The sequence below is a fragment of the Saccopteryx leptura genome, chromosome 9, assembly GCF_036850995.1.
Source record: "Saccopteryx leptura isolate mSacLep1 chromosome 9, mSacLep1_pri_phased_curated, whole genome shotgun sequence".
NCBI classification, from domain to species: Eukaryota; Metazoa; Chordata; class Mammalia; order Chiroptera; family Emballonuridae; genus Saccopteryx; species Saccopteryx leptura.
Window position 1 is genome coordinate 53577047 of NC_089511.1, and position 16970 is coordinate 53594016.

Sequence of the window (16970 nt, forward strand, 5' to 3'; positions counted from 1 at the left end):
AGCCAAGGATATAGCCCAGAGCTGAATGCAGGGCTAAGGCCAAAGAGGGGAAGAATTAGGTTGTGGTTGGCACTCCCTTCAGCTGGGAGGAGCAAAAAGATTTAGTGAGCATTCCTGCTGGAGTGCACAGTATGGAATACCACCAAACACACCAACAGACAGAAATACAAAGCTAAAGAACCAATGGAGGCATTGAGCTAGCAGAAAACAAAGATAAAATGGCTTTTAGAAATCTTCATACATCAACAATAACACAATTTTTGTAAATGGACTGGATTCATTCATAAAAAGGCACAGAGTAACAGATTGGAGCAACAAACAAAATGCAACTGTATACTACCTTCAAGAGACACATCTAAGAGGCAAAGACAAAGATAGGCTCAAAGTGAAAGTGTGGAAATAGTTCTCCAAACAAATAGCATCCACAGAAAAGCAGGTGTAGCCATATTCTGACAAAATAAACTTCAGGATAACAAAGGTAACCAGAGACAAAGATAGACATTTTATAATGATAAAGGGGACACTACATCAAGAAAACATAACACTTTTCAGTGTGTATACACACACACACACACACACACTATTAGGGAGCACCAAAATATATAAAGCAACTACTAATAGAACTAAAGAGAGAAACTGACACAAACACTATTATGGTAGAGGATATAAATATTCTATTGACAGCACTAGACAGATCATCCAAATAGAAAATCAAAAAGAAATATCAGCCTTAAATGACACATTAGACAAAATGGACATAATTGACATTTATAGAGCTTTTCAGCTCAGATTATCAGATTACATATTCTTTGTTATTGCACATGGAGCATTCTCAAGAATAGACTATATGTTGGAACACACAACTAGCCTTAATAAATGTTTAAAAAGATTGAAATTGTGCCAAACATATATTCTAAACACAGCACTTTAAAATTAGAAATCAACTGTAAAAAGAACAAACACAATATAAATATGTGGAGATTAAACAATATACAACTAAAAAGTGACTGGTCAAAAAAGAAATAAAAAGGTAAAATCAAAAGTCATATAGAGACCAAGTAGAATGACAATACAACAAACATATCAACACTTCTGGGATGCAGTGAAAGCAGTAATAAGAGAGAAGTTTATATCATTATAAGCATATCTCACATACAAAAATATTTCAAGTAAGCAACCTAACATTACAACTTAAAGAACTTGGAAAAGAAAATAAAACCAACCTAGTCTCAGCAGAAAAAAAGGAAATAATCAAAATTAGAGCAGAATTGAATGAAATAGAGAACAAAAAGACCAAATAAAACATTAATAAAACAAAGAGCTAGTTTTTTGCAAAGATTGATAAAATTGACAAAACCCTGGCTAGACTTGCTAGGAAAGACAAAATACTTAAATAAACAAAATCAGCCTGACCAAGCAGAGGCGCAGTAGATAGAGTGTCAGACTGTAATGCGGAGGAACCAGGTCTGAAACTTTAAGGTCACTGGCTTGAGCGTGGGCTCATCTGGTTTGAGCAGGGCTCAACAGCTTGAGCCTAAGGTTGCTGGCTTAAGCAAGGGGTCATTCAGTCTCCTGATGGCCCTCAGTCAAGGCACATATGAGAAAGCAATCAATGAACAACTAAGTTGCCACAATGAAGAATTGATGCTTTTCATTCCTCTCTCTTTCTGTCTGTCTGTCCCTATCTGTCTCTCTCTCTGTCTCTGTCACAAAAAATTTTTGAAAAGCAGAAATGGAAAAGAAGTTACAATATACAGCATAGAAATATAAATGATTATACTACAATATTATTAAATACTATGTCACCAAATTTAATAACCTAAACAAAACAGGTAAGTTTCTTAAAATATACAAATTGCCCAGATTTAATCATAAAGAATTAAAAAATCTAGTCTGACCTATGGTGGTGCAGTGGATGAAGCATTAACCTTGAATGCTGAGGTTGCTGGTTCAAAATCCAGAGCTTGCTTGGTCAAGGCACATACAATAAGCAACTATGAGTTCATGCCTCCCATCCCCGGCCCCCACACCCCACCTTTTTCTCTCCCTCTCTCCTCTATCTAAAATCAATAAATAAAATCTTTAAAAAAAATAAGAAAAAGAAATATCTAAATAGATCGAACAACAGTGAGGGAATTGAAACAAACATCAAAAACCTCCCCAAAAATAAAAGTCCAAGACTTACTGGCTTTGCTAGTACATTCTATCAAACATTCAAGGATTTGATACCTACTCTTCTTCAACTCTTCTAAAACATTGAAGAAGATGCAATATTATCTAACATTTTATGAGGTCAATATAACCCTGACACTAAAACCTGGTAAAAATAGTACACACAGAAAAGAAAACTATAGACCAATATCTTTGATAAATAGTTAAAAAAATCCTAAACAAAATAGTAGCAAATTAAATACAACTATACATTAAAAATCAATATATGACAGTCAAATTGAATTCATTCCAGGAGCTAAACGGTTTAACAAAACAAAGACTAAAAATCAGAGGATCTTTTCCCTGGCCAGTTAGCTCAGTGGTAGACCATCAGCCTGGTGTGTAGATGTCTCACATTCTATTCCCTATCAATGCACACAGGAGAAGCTATCATCTACTTCCTCACTCTTCCCCCTCCTCTCTCTCTCTCTTTCACTCCCCACCCACAACCATGGCTCGATGATTGGCTAGAGAGAGTTGGCCCCATGCTGAAGATGGCTCTGTGGCCTCTGCCTCAGGTGCTAAAATTTGCTCAGTTGCTGAGCAATGAGCAACACTCTTGATGGGCAGAGCATCCACTCATAAGGGGATTGCTTAGTGGATCCCAGGGGGAAGCATGTAGTAGTCTGTCTCTCTGCCTTTCCTGATCTCATTTAAAAAAAAAATCATGATCTTATCAGTAGATACAGAAAAAAACATTTGATAAGATACAACATACTTATGATTAGAGCACAGTAAAATAGGTAGAGAAGGAAAGTATCTCAATATAATAAAGGTCACATATGACAAACCTTCAGCTAATGTCATACTAATTGTGACAAATTAAATACTTTTCTTCTATAATCAGGAACAAGACAAGTATGTCTACTCTTAGCACTTTTATTCAGCATAATACTCAAACTCCTAGCCAGAGCAACCAGGCAAGAGAAAGAAATAAAATCATCCAAACTGGAAATGAAGAAGTGTCACTATTTTGCAGATGACATGATTCTTTATATAGAAAACCCTTTGGATTCCACCAAAAACCTATTAAAAAATAACAAATACAGTAAAGTGGCAATATCAATATACAAAAATCCATTGCATTTCTATACATTAACAATAAAATTTTAAAAAAGAAAAAAGTAAGTTTGTTCGCAAGTGTAACAAAAAGAATAAAATACTTCAAGATAAACAACACAGGTAACTATAAAATATTATTAAAAGAGGTAAAAAAAGACACAATGAAATGGAATATATTTCATGATCATTAATTGGGAGAATCAACATAAACTGTCCATATTTCCCAAAACAATATACAGATTTAATGCAATTCTCATCAAAACCCCAAATGGCATATTTTAAAGAAATAGAATTTTAAAATTATCAGATTTGTATGGAAACACAAAAGACCCCAAATAGTCAAAGCAATCCAGAGGAAAAAAAAATGAAGCTTAAGGTATCAATCACTCCCTGTGACTTCAAATTATACTATAGAGCAATGATAATCAAACCAGCATGGTATTAGAGGAAGAAAAAAGACACAAAGACCAATAGAACAGAATTAAGTGCCAAGAAATAAATACTCATGTATACGGGCAAATAATTTTTGACAAAAATACACAAAGGAGGGGAGAAAAACTTCTTCAATAAATAGGGCTGGAAAAATTGGAAAGACATATGCAAAAGAATGAAACTAGACTTCAGTTTGTCTCCACGTACAAAAATTAATTCAAAATGGATCAAGGACCTGAATATCTAAATACAATAAATTACATAGAAGGAAACATAAGTATAAAACTTATAGATTTATTCATAGAGTAGAGTTTATGATTTGATCCTGAAGGCAAGTAAAGTAAAGGCAAAAATAGATGAGTAGGACTATATCAAACTAAAAAGCTTCTGCACAGTAAAAGAAACTGCCAATGAAACAAACCAGAAACCAATGAAATTGGAAAAGATACTTTAAACAGCTGTGATGAAGAGTAAATATTCAAAATATATGAAGAATATACAAGTAAACATCAATCATTTTAAGAAATGGGCAAAGGACATGAACAGATACTTTTCCCAAGAAGACATATAAATAGCTTAGTTATATGAAAAGATGCTCAATTTTACTAGCTACTAGGAAAATGCACAACCTTAAGATAACACCTACATATGTTATAATGGCTGCTATCAACAAGACAATAATAATTGTTGGAGAGGTTGTGGAGAAAAAGTAACCCTGATGGGAATGTAAACAGATACAGCCACTATGGAAAAACAGTATAGAGGTTCCTCAAAAAAATAGGAATAGAGTTACCATATAACCTGGCAATCTGTCTTCTGGGTATCTATCCAAAAATTTTGATTTTGGAGTTTCAAACCTGGGACTTCAGTGTCCCAAGTCAACACTCTATCTACTGTGCCACAACCAGTCAGACCTAATATGCTGTTTTTGGTCATTGCATTGTGTGTCAAATAAAAGTTTTCTCACTGATACTATTACTAGAGGATACAATAAAGCTCTTTTGGAAATAGTTGAATGAAAAAGGATAACTTTAATGCAAATAGTATTTAATATGAAAATTAATATTAGTTTGATAGCTTAATGATTTTAAACAATTTGCCCTATATTAATGTTTTTACATAGGCTTTTCATTAGACATATCGATTTATTTTGATACATGGAAATCTAATATATCTAAGTAAATGTTATATTTGCAACTGAACATTGCTTTTATGATGGAAAATATTCCTATAACATCTTGACACAGAGCATATTTTTTTAACTTTTATATTAGAATTACTTCACTTTATTTAATTAAAAAATTCTCAGTGTTAGAAAGTAGATATTGGTAAAATAATACATAAGGACTTTCCCTGTAGGTATTTTAAATGCTGAATAGCAATTCTACCATTATTTCTTACTGTTTATTATAACAACAATTTATATGATTATTATTCTTTGTTATTTTCATTTTGTGGCACTCTTCTTAAACTATTCTCCAATGTTCTCACCAATTATTGTCAATAAGGTATTACTTAAAATGCATAGGCCTCTACACAATGGTTCCCCATACTTAGTGTCAAAGAATAGTTTACTAGCCTACCTCAAATAACGATGTTTAAATTAGTTCTAATTACATGATGACTTTGAAGGGCCTAAATAAGAAAAATATAGATATTTTAAATGGATGTATTTGCCCATAAGAGCCAGAAAAACTTAAGGTCTATTCAGTAAATATTTATATATACTGCTTGATGCTACACAGGCTCTGTCAAGGCCATCCAGGAAGAAAGAAACTACATAAAAAATTACATATGATTGTTAAAAATGATTTTGCCAACACTGATTATTTGCACAGAGGTAAATTTAACCTTATGGATAAAAACCTATCATGACAATGTAGTTAGACTATGGACCTTCCTTTGGAACTGGCTGAAATGAGTACCTATCTGCATGATATTCCAATGCCTTTTCTCCAGGGTTCCTCTTACTTTCTCTCCCAAGGCTCTTATCCTGATAAGAGCAAAAACAATGACATGAGAGTTAAACAAATATTCCTGTTTGATGAGAATATATCGAGAGCACAGGAATATTTAGCTATTTGTGAAAAATATATTGGAAGTTTGTATTGTTTTTCTTTAAAGGCAAGTTATTTAGTACAAGAAAGATACAAGCAATTATATAATGGATGCAGCATAGATATTTTACCACTTCAAAGCCATGTTACCAAAGTTTGTTTTTTTCATAGCACCTTCTGGAAGAACTATCCATACTTAACAAATATGAATACTTACTGTCTGTAGCTGACCAAAACCACCAAGATGGCAGGAATACAGCAGATGATAATGATGAAGGCCAGAGCCAGCAAGGCCCCTTCTGTGTAGCCTAGACTTTCTCCTCGCTTTTTAATGCTGGTCACTGCCTCTGGAGTCCGGATCGCCAGAATGCGTCCTCCTTCCCCATAATATGGCTGAAAGTCTTTATTGATATCGAGCAGTTTGCCATCTAAAAATCTTTATTGTTAAATAAATAGTAAAATTAATAATATTAATAGAGGAAAGCCTTTTAAAAATGAAATCTTTTGTAATACCTTTTCATACTTTAAATTGAAATGTAAACTCAGACAACAGTCTTATTATATATAAATAAAAAACACAAAGTGCAAAAGCAATAAAATAATCACATATCTATATGCACATAGAATATTAAGTACAATGATGCTTACTTAATATGCTTTACACTGCAGGGGTCCCCAAACTTTTTACACAGGGGGCCAGTTCACTGCCCCTCAGACCGTTGGAGGGCCGCCACATACAGTGCTCCTCTCACTGACCACCAGTGAAAGAGGTGCCCCTTTCTGAAGTGCCGCAGGGGCTGGATAAATGGCCTCAGGGGGCCACATGCGGCCCGCGGGCCATAGTTTGGGGACGCCTGCTTTACAGGCTTGGGAAAAGTCATTATCAATATCATTAAACTTAATATCTCTATGTAGAGCCTGACCAGGTGGTGGCGCAGTGGATAGAGCATTGGACTGAAATGAGGAGGACCCAGGTTCGAAACCCCGAGGTCGCCAGCTTGAGCGCGGGCTCATCTGGGTTGAGCAAAAGTTCACCAGCTTGGACCCAAGGTCCCTAGCTTGAGCAAGGGGTTACTAGGTCTGCTGTACCCCCACGGTCAAGGCACATATGAGAAAGCAATCAATGAACAACAAAGGTGTTGCAAGGAAAAACTAATGATTGATGCTTCTCATCTCTCTCTGTTCCTGTCTGTCTATCCCTCTCTCTGACTCTGTCTCTGTAAAAAAAAAACAAAAAAAAAACAAAAAAAACCCCTTTATGTAGAGATTATTAACATTATTATGCTATTTAGATAGAATAAAATATAATATTCTAAATTATATAGCACAACTTAAAATTACATTCTTGGATTTTATCTCCTTGAGTCCTCAGAATAACCCTGTAAAATGGAACATTAATAATATTGACTTACTTCAGGTCACAAAGTGATACAGTTATGGAAACAAACCTGAGACACCAGTTCATGCCTTCATGCTCAAATATATATGTGTTCCACACACCATCTTAAATCTCAACACTCTCAAATATCAAACTAAAATAATAGCTGATGGGCAAAAAATGAACAAATTAAAGAGTATTTTTTTGTTTAGAAAAAAAGACAATAAATAATGCAGGTAGTAAATCATAATCAGAATGGCAAGAGCTGGTAGTCAGTGGAATCCAGTAATTTTGGCAAAGACTTCCTCTAATTAATGCAATTCTAATGAGGGGCATTGTGTTGGGAAGAGAATCAGGAATAATTGTTACTTCATTTTATTAGATTGAACAATTTTGTTATATATTTTATGCTGTAATTAAAAGATTCCCCCCCAAAAATTATTTTGAACATTTGAAAAGTCTATTAAAAATCCTAAAATATTAATGCAACATTGTGTTCTTAATATTATAAAACTACAATATGTCTTAAGCATTGTATTTTTCAATTTTTAAGATTTTTAATGATAAAGGTCAAGTTCTTACTATAGAACATTAGAAAACAAAAAATATTTAAAAAAGCAAAATGTTCATAGGACTACAATGCAAGACAATGACTGCTAACATTTTAGTATACTCAAATCTAATTTTTTTAGTATTAATAAATATTTTATATATTTGTGATTATATAGCATATGCAAAGTAAAAATATTATTTTTGAAATATATTTTAATATAAAATACCATTCTTCAATTTAAAATATAAAAAACACAAAAAAAATGGAAAAGAAAAAACAAAAATGGCCTCACATTTCACCATTAAATGATAATCAAAAATGTCAAACTTGTCCATTTTACAATCTATTTTATGCCTTATTAACACATTTTATACTAATTTTCTGAGTAATCATGCTGATTTTAAATCTAGTTAACACATTGCTCATAAAGATTTCATATAGAAAAAATAGCTGATATCAGATATGAAATCTATAAAATTGTTTATTAGTCTTCTTATTTAAGAAACCTAATGGCTTAGATGATTGGATTTGAATTTTAAGCTACACACATTTTTACTAATTTCTTTAGTATAATGTAAGGTAATTAGAAATATTTTTTACAAATATGTCTTTGTTGATAAAAAATATTTTTATAGCATTTTTCTAGGTTATTTTTAGACATGTTAAAAATATGATAAAAGTTTAACCATTGCTCTAAATATTAGAATAGAATGAAATGATAAAAATTTTATTTGAACTGTTTATCAGAGAAAGAAATAATTCAAAAGGAAGTATTTATTTAGAGTTATTTCACAAGAAATACTACTATATTTATTAGAAACTGGGAAGAAATAGAATAAGATTATTAAATGCAGAGAAAATTTTATCTCTATTGTGCAGAATCTACTGGAGGATCATAATTCTTTTGGATTCCTGCATTTGATATCAAATCACCTAAAGGAATATGTGTTAGTCTTTTTACTCTACTAGATATTAATTTTGGTTTATTTACCAATTAGGGAAATTGCATAATTGTGTAATAGAAGAGTTGATTGTTGTGGAGACTATACCTAATCTCGAATGTTTTTATTATTGCTTTTAATATGCAAAACAACTTGCCTAGGTAAAAAATTCTTGAATCATACTATTTTTCTTTAAAAATATATATATTTGATATTGCCTTTGACATTTTTCATAGGTGGGCTTTGTAAGGCTTAATTTTGTTACTTTATAATTAAGTCATTTTTATTTCTGTTTTAATGGTTTCAAAATCTATTTGGGTACTTTTGAAGAACACATGAAAACTTTTTCATTGATTTTGCACACAATATAATAAAACACTTTGTTATATTTTTAGTTTTATTTCTGTGATTACTATAATTTTTTTCCCTGTAATATCAGGTTGTCTTACTTGGACTTCAAATCTTCAAATATATTTTTACTTCTTTCATGATTTTTATATGTATTTTAATCTTTTTGTTAACATGCTATGAGCTTCTCCTGGATTTACTTCCTGCTGCCAATTTATTTTTTATATGGCTTTTCCTTTCAAGCAAGATTGAATCTAGATATTCAGTAGATTTTCGATTTTCTCACTGGGGTGAAAAAATTGGCCCAAGAACGTTCAGGCTTTTGTTTTATACTTTTTCTGATTTCAGGACTGAGAATTCTATCTTTTAACAACTACATCAGTCTTTGAAGAAATATTTAATTGGTTTTTCCTGGAATGTATGCTAACCCACACCCAGACAATGTAAGAACGACACACTTTAATTGACCTTGCGTGGGGGGGAACTTCACCCACCACCATTTTGGAGGGGGCCAATTCTCTCCATTCTCTTTTGCAGTTATTTTAGTAGAAACAGGAGAAGGGCTCAGGGCATGTAAAACACATCCACCATTTCACAGTCTCATAATGTCTTGCTTCTGACTAAAATGTAGAAACCTATTTCCAATGGTTTGAGTAGGAGAATATTTCCAGAGATATATAGCCTACTTCTGAATCATCATTATGTTACGTTATTGTTTTCCCTCAGTATTTATTACTGATCTCATTTTCCTTGCTTACTTATCTTAGAAAGAAAATAGATCTGTCAAATTCACAAAACCAAAAACTGTGATCTCTTTATTCTCAGTTTATTTAGTTGCTGCTTAAAACTGTTTTTAAGTCTAAGAATGAGGCAAACAGATCCTATCCCAGTATCTAGCCAACATTAACTACTTACTCCTCTGTTTTTCTGAGATGAGATAAATTGCTAAACCAAATTTTGTGTCTTCTCATTCAGTCACCTGATGAAACACATACCAACAAGTTTTTTTTTTCTCATTTAATTGTCTGGGACACAACTTTCAAAGTACAATGTGTTCACTACCAGTCTACCCTGCATTTTACTTTGATAATTCTGGTGTATTTACATATTTATATTGCAATAAGAGGGAGGGCGAGCAGGAGAATGTACTCTGTACTTCACAGAAACCCACATCCAATCACTAGAGGGGCAGGAACATTTTCCCTGGTTGGTACACAATCTGGGTCTCTAAAATAGGTTAAAAGAATGGGCAATGGGCAACACATATGCCCACACACATTCTGCTTGAATAAGGTTGTTTTGCTTAATAAAGCAATTCAGGGGTAGAGATTATTTCTTCTGTACAACTCCAAATTATTTCAACTAGATTTTAATAGTTAGTTTTCCACTTATTTGAATGTTCAGTATTATAAATTTAAGGGTATTTTTTCTGCGCTTAAGAAATTTAAAGAAGCTTTATCAGAAGCTGATAGATTCTATTATAATGTATAAGTGTGTTTTTAATGCTGTATTTTAAACATAGATTATAGAATATACAGGTTTTCTGTATTTTCTTCATCCCTCATCATCATCTGGCAAGACTAGTGTTAAAACAGGCTGGACAGACACTGGCCTGTTGGCTCAGTGGTAGAGCATCAGCCCAGCGTATGTATGTCTCAGGTTCGATTCTTGGCCAGGATACACAGGAGAAGCGCCATCTGCTTCTCCCCCCTCCCCCCTCTCCTTTCTCTCGATCTCTCTCTTCCTCTCCTGTAGCCAAGTCTCCATTAGAGCAAAGTAGGCCCCAGTGCTGAGGATGGCTCCACGGCCTCCACCTCAGGCACTAGAATGGCTCAAGTTGCAACAGACCAATGCTTCAGATGGGCAGATCTTCACCCCTAGTGGGCTTGCCGGGTGGATCCTAGTCAGCTGATGTAGCAGTCTGTCTCTCTACCTTCCTGCTTCTCACTTCAGAAAAATACAAACAGACACACACACAAAAATAACAAACAAACAAACAAAAAACAGGCTGGACATATCAGAAAAGTGAAAAAGCTAAAACTGTATGCAGTTTTATAAAAATAAGCTTTATTTTAAAGTAATATAATCTGTTCTAAATGTACTTTATTTTAAATTTGTTCAACAAAGCTTTACCATTTCTGTTTTAGGGAAAAAAAAGAAAATAGTTACTTAATATTAATTTAATTTTTAAATTTCTGGGTTTTTATAAACAAATGGGTAAATAGACAATTATTAAATAAATGCACCCACATATGAATATATATGTAAATTTGTCTATGCATAGATTTATTTATGTGCTGTTTAGTATGTAGAGACAAAGAAACATAAATATTAAGTTATGGATTTTGGAATATATGTGCATTTTTATGTATGTAGAGCAAAGATATGTATGATTATATATAATATATATCTTCAACTAGAAATGTATTTCAATTTAGATAAGAATTGCATTTCAAGAATCCATTGAACACTAGGTGTCACTAGATTAAAGCAGAAACTAAGATTAAAAATGTTACTGTTCTAGAATAACTTCTAAAGACGAATATGTAGTAGCATTTTGTTTAATATTCTGCATTTTTTCTGTGTGTGACAGAGACAGAGAGAGCCAGAGATAGGAACAAACACAGAAAGGGAGAGAGATGAGAAGCATCAATTCTTCATTGCGGCACCTTAGTTCATTGATTGTTTTCTCATATGTGCCTTGACCAGGGAGCTCCTGCAGACTGAGTGACCCCTTGCTCAAGCTAACAACCTTGGGCTCAAGATGGTGAGCCTTACTCAAACCAGATGAGTCTGTGCTCAAGCCGGCGACCTCAGGTTTGAACCTGGGTCCTTTACATCCCAGTCTGATGCTCTGTCCGCTGCCCCACTGCCTGGTCACGCTGCACTTTCTTTATTCTTAGGATTTATAACTGAAATATTCAAATTCACACCAAGATAAAGTACAATACAAGGGATGGCTTTAAACAGAAATGATTAACCCCCCTACTCCAAGTCAAAGGGAAAATCAGATACTCATTTTTGTTGACTCAATAAGACCTTGAAGAAAGCGAGATTTGATCTTAAAATTTAAACCTACTGATAATGTTGAAAGCAAATTTTCTCTTTAGAGAAGAATCTTTCAAACATACAAGGCCTTGGAGCAAGAACAGGAGCTTACGTAAGCTGATCTGAATAACCTGCTACTCGTTCATAAGTATAATAAACCCTCTGACTCCAAAAGGAGGAAAGACCATCTGACATCGTTCTATCCCATGCTTAGACCAGAAAACTTCTTGATGTAAGAACCATAAATATCGTCTCTTAGAATATTTTGCTTACATTTCACTTTCAACAACAGTTTGTTGGGTTTTGAACTTTAAGTACTAAGAACTTAAACTCATAAACTTAAAACAGAACTATGTATGGGTGCTAACTGTAATCAGAAAACTATTATTAACAATAAAATTACTTACTTAAAAAGCTCATTTCTGTCAATGGCTCTATTAGTCTGGGGGTCAATTGCATAGACAGTCAAGTCAGACTTGGTGTAATCTTCCAGAGAAAACGCATCTCCATGCCGACGAGCACCAATGGACTCCACCACAACTTTGGCACCAGGAATTTGCTCTTGGACATAGCGATCCAAAATCCTATGCATCAAACAAAGTGCATATTTGACATTTTGACAGGCTTTCTGGGGGGAAAAAAAATCACTTCCAACTTGAAATGACATTTAGTAAATGAAAAATGATGACAGCCTGTGTTTCTACTAATGTTTACTGAATATGAACCCCTGAAAAAATTATCTATATATATTTCAGCATTTAACTCCCAATGATGCTGGAAGCTGACTAAGGTAGAAAGAGGTCACAAACCATGTCCTATTTAAGTCTTGACTTTTTGAATTTATGATACCATTTGAGCTTTTACGTGGCTTATGGGAAATGCCAACTCTGTTGTACAAATAAAGCTGCCTATACTTTATAGGTGTCATGGGGTCTTAGATCTCTCCAGTTCATATGGTTAGTGTTATAAATTACACTTCCCATAAGATTTTGTGGTACAGAGCACATAAATATATGCCAAGGTGCAGGACTAGGACACCTGTTTTCTTAAGGATATAAAAATCCTTGGAGGATAAGAGCAATGGGAGAATGCAGAGATATTTTTCTAAGACAGGTTTACCTGATTATGATTAAGTTATTGTGTGGAAATCTCAGCAGTTATTTAGGTGAATACAAACAACTAAAATATGTATCATTTGGTATAGAATTAGTAATATTCAATAGACAAGACAGAAAAAAATGTTAACCTATAGGTAATTTTTTGAAAAATACATTTCTTTCTAATGATGTAACTTGATGTTAATTGAAAGTACAAATTATTGCCATAGAAGTTATTTGTTTTCTACATTGCCACAAGGGGCAATTTTTCTAATGTTCATTTTCTTATTAAAACTTATTTTATTAACACTAGGATGCATATTTAAAATATTTATAGACATAAATGTGAATTAATTTTTATAACTGTACATGACTGATATTTAAAAATTTATACTTTCAATGTTTTTTTGTTTTTTTTTTAGTTCATGCTGTAAGGCGTTTTGGGGTAGAGAGAGAAAATAAATTCTGAATTCCTTTGATACATCAGAAAATAGCTTTTTATTTCAGATATCAAAACTCTCCTCTTTTCTACTTCATTAAAAAATGTTGCTTAAAAGGATGGTGTGTGCTTGATTTTCCCTTGTTAAAAGAACAACAGGATACTAAGCTTTGGAAGAAATGGTTGTACCTTTGAACACAAGTCGATGGTGTGCATGATATAGGACATTGTCGATAACAGCAAAGTTTCTTGTTTGTTGGTTTTAAAATCTGTATAAATCAGCATGGTTGAAGGCTCTCTTACTGAAGTACTGGTCACTCTTTTCCTTTTCTCTCACCATCTCCCACCCATTGGTCTCTCTATCCTAACAATATCTTTGGAAGGACACCCTGACTGAAGAATAAGCAAAAGAAGATGTGGCAAAAAGCAGAAGGAGTAATGCACTTGTCAGAACTAGTTAGGAGTTGATGCAGCCTCCCTGGGAATCTGGAGGGAATGGCTGTATTACAAGACTCAGACTATTCTAGCATCATCCAGCCTGGATCTAGTTTCAGGACTTTTTCTTGAGAGACTTATGCTGACTTAAAAATAAGAAAGGGATTAGAATCAAACCACGTTATATTCTTGACATTTTGTAGGAGACACAAACAGTAATAACATACTGGTAAAGAACACGAAGGTTTGACTTAAATTTTCAACTCCTTTACTTATCAAAAGCAAACCTTTGGTCAGCATTTTTAAACTTGTTAAGTCTCAGTATCCTTAACTAAAAAAATGAAGAAATCAACAGCTTCATGGGATCATGTGCGCAATAAATGAATGAAAGTTTTTACTCTGAAATCTTTGCACAGTTTCTAGCACATAGTAACTGTCCCATAAAATGATTATTACAACTCATTTTGCTTAAATTTGCAGTAATAAGCTCCTTTCGTTTCTAATTCATTCAAGACATTTAATGGATTTGTGGAATTATTAAGAAAGCATGTTTCTCACTAATACTATTAGTCACTATTCAAAACACAAAAAAATGTCAATATATTATTGACATATGTCATATTATTGACAAATACATTAAAGAAGATGGCTATCTGTTCCAATACTGTAATTTAACAATTTATAACTGCTATAGTTCATTTACATATTGATTAACTATGTTCCATGGAAATCTTCGATATATGCAAATATAAATTATATGCTTTCGTACAGGGAAAAAACTTTTCTATTGCACTTGTGTTTTTTCCTATATTTCTGTGCTATAATACAGAATTATATAAAACTAAAATTTAGATGTAGAATGAAATATGACTGTATTAATTTCTTCATGATAGCAGGGAATTAAAAATCAATGAACTTGAAACATGAATTATGTCATTTAAAACATGTAGTGATGTCTTATCCCTGAATATTTTTTTTTCTTAAATGCCTAGAGAGTTTTGGGGATGAAATATCTCTTATGATAAAGAGAAGTATGTCCAAATTTGGGTTCTTTCCATTTTTTTCAGATAAATGTATGTAACACTAAATTTAATACTTTTAAAATGGGAACACATTTTGTAACAATTTAAATTTCCACTTCCTACCTATATCTGTATACCTAAAAATTTCTAAGAATCTCATCATTACATGTATATGTATATAGATTACATTACATATGTATCGTATTTACTGAAAATGGATTTTTAGTCCTTGATCTTCAAATGCACATAGTTAGGAACATGATTGCTTCTTAAGATTTTTTTTTTTTTTACTTCAGATTAAAAAAAATAAAATACAGGTCTATAGTCACTAACCTTGAATTGACTCATATAAATTAATAACAATGTTTAAATTACTTCTATGTTCATATTAAACTTTCAGTAATTAGTCATGTCAGGCCAATTCTGACATTTTGGAATTGAATATCATGAGAATTTATTGCACATGAATTCACCAAGAACAAACATGCCTCTCTATCCTGAAGAATTTGTATGTTACTAGCTCATCATCATTTTGTTATATATTTTATTTAAAGCGATTAATTAATAAAAATATGTTCTGTGATAATAATACATTTTAAATGTATTAAATACTATATACTAAACAATATGTATATATTGTTATTATATATAGGTCTACAACTATTTTTATCTAATCTGTAATATCTGTACCATAAAGTTCATCAAGGGAGATATGTGTAATAATGATTATATAATATCACTTATGCTTAAGTCTAGGTGTTATGATTTTGAGTTTATTATAAAACATTTATAAAATCTTCTATATTTACATATTATTTTGATTGAATTTCTTATAATGCACAAAATAAAACAATATAGTTATATTTTTTAAAATTCTGTAACTCTCTATTTCCTCTTCCCCAACTTCTTGAGAAAAAAAAAGGTAAAAATCTTTATTTTCAGAGTTTGGAAATGTAGAATATTAAGTTGGACTCATAGTCTTCTAATAAAATTACCGCAAAACTTAGGTGTTAAGAGGGAGCTTTTTTATTATTTATTCAACAGATATTTACTGAATGCATACCACGGACCAAGCACTCTTCCGGATACTTGGAATATATCAGTAAACAGAATGAAGATCTCTAACATAAAGAACTTGCATTTTAATTGAGCAGGACAGGCAATTATTATGCCTAATTAAATATGCAAAAGGAATAAATCTTATAAAACAAATTAGTGCAATGTTTAACTGGACAAATACATTAATTAAAGGTGGATCTAGGTAAGTGCCTTTTGTTGTTCCTCATTTTAAAATGACTCAAATTTGGCTCTGGCTGATTGGCTTAGCGGTACAGTGTTGCCTAGCATGTGGAAGTTAAGGGTTTGATTCCTGGTCAGAACACACAGGAGAAGCGCCCATCTGCTTCTCCACCCTTCCCCCCTCCTTTCTCTCTTTCTCTCTCTTCCCCTCCCGCAGCCAAGGCTCCATTGGAGCAAAGTTGGCCAGGGCACTGAGGACTGCTCTATGGCCTCCACCTCAGGTGCTAGAATGGCTCAGATTGCTGTGGAGCAACTCCCCAGATGGGCAGAGCATTGCCCCCTGGTGGGCATGCCAGGTGGATCCCAGATGGGCGCATGCAAGAGTGTGTCTGTCTGCCCCACGCCCCCCCCCCACACAAACACACTTCTCACTTTTGAAAAATACAAAAAAAAAAAAAAAAAGAAAGGCCCAAGTTTATATATCATTCTTGGTTTAAAGAAAAACATAAAAACTTAAGGAGAGACTAAAGCCTAGAAATCAATTTATGATGCTTTACTATATTCCTTAAAGCATGTATGTAGGCACAGATGGCTCTTAAAAGAGGGTAACGTCTTTTCAGAATTCAGGCTGTTTCTTCCTATCATCTTTTGTATTGAATATAGAGCACACATCCCTCCTGTGCTTTGTCTCAGTTACCTTGAACTATC

The 16970-nt window shown here is 33.0% G+C and overlaps 1 protein-coding gene across 1 annotated transcript in view; it reads right to left on the bottom strand.

Moving 5' to 3' along the window:
- Window positions 1-16970, bottom strand: part of PCDH15 (protocadherin related 15) — a 1001489-nt gene that overhangs the window by 29844 nt on the left and 954675 nt on the right. The window contains exons 29-30 of the mRNA XM_066348814.1: window positions 12438-12614; window positions 5980-6198 (exon numbers count right to left, since the gene is read on the bottom strand). Coding sequence (XP_066204911.1) covers window positions 5980-6198; window positions 12438-12614 — 396 coding nt within the window. The remainder of the gene's footprint in view (window positions 1-5979; window positions 6199-12437; window positions 12615-16970) is intronic.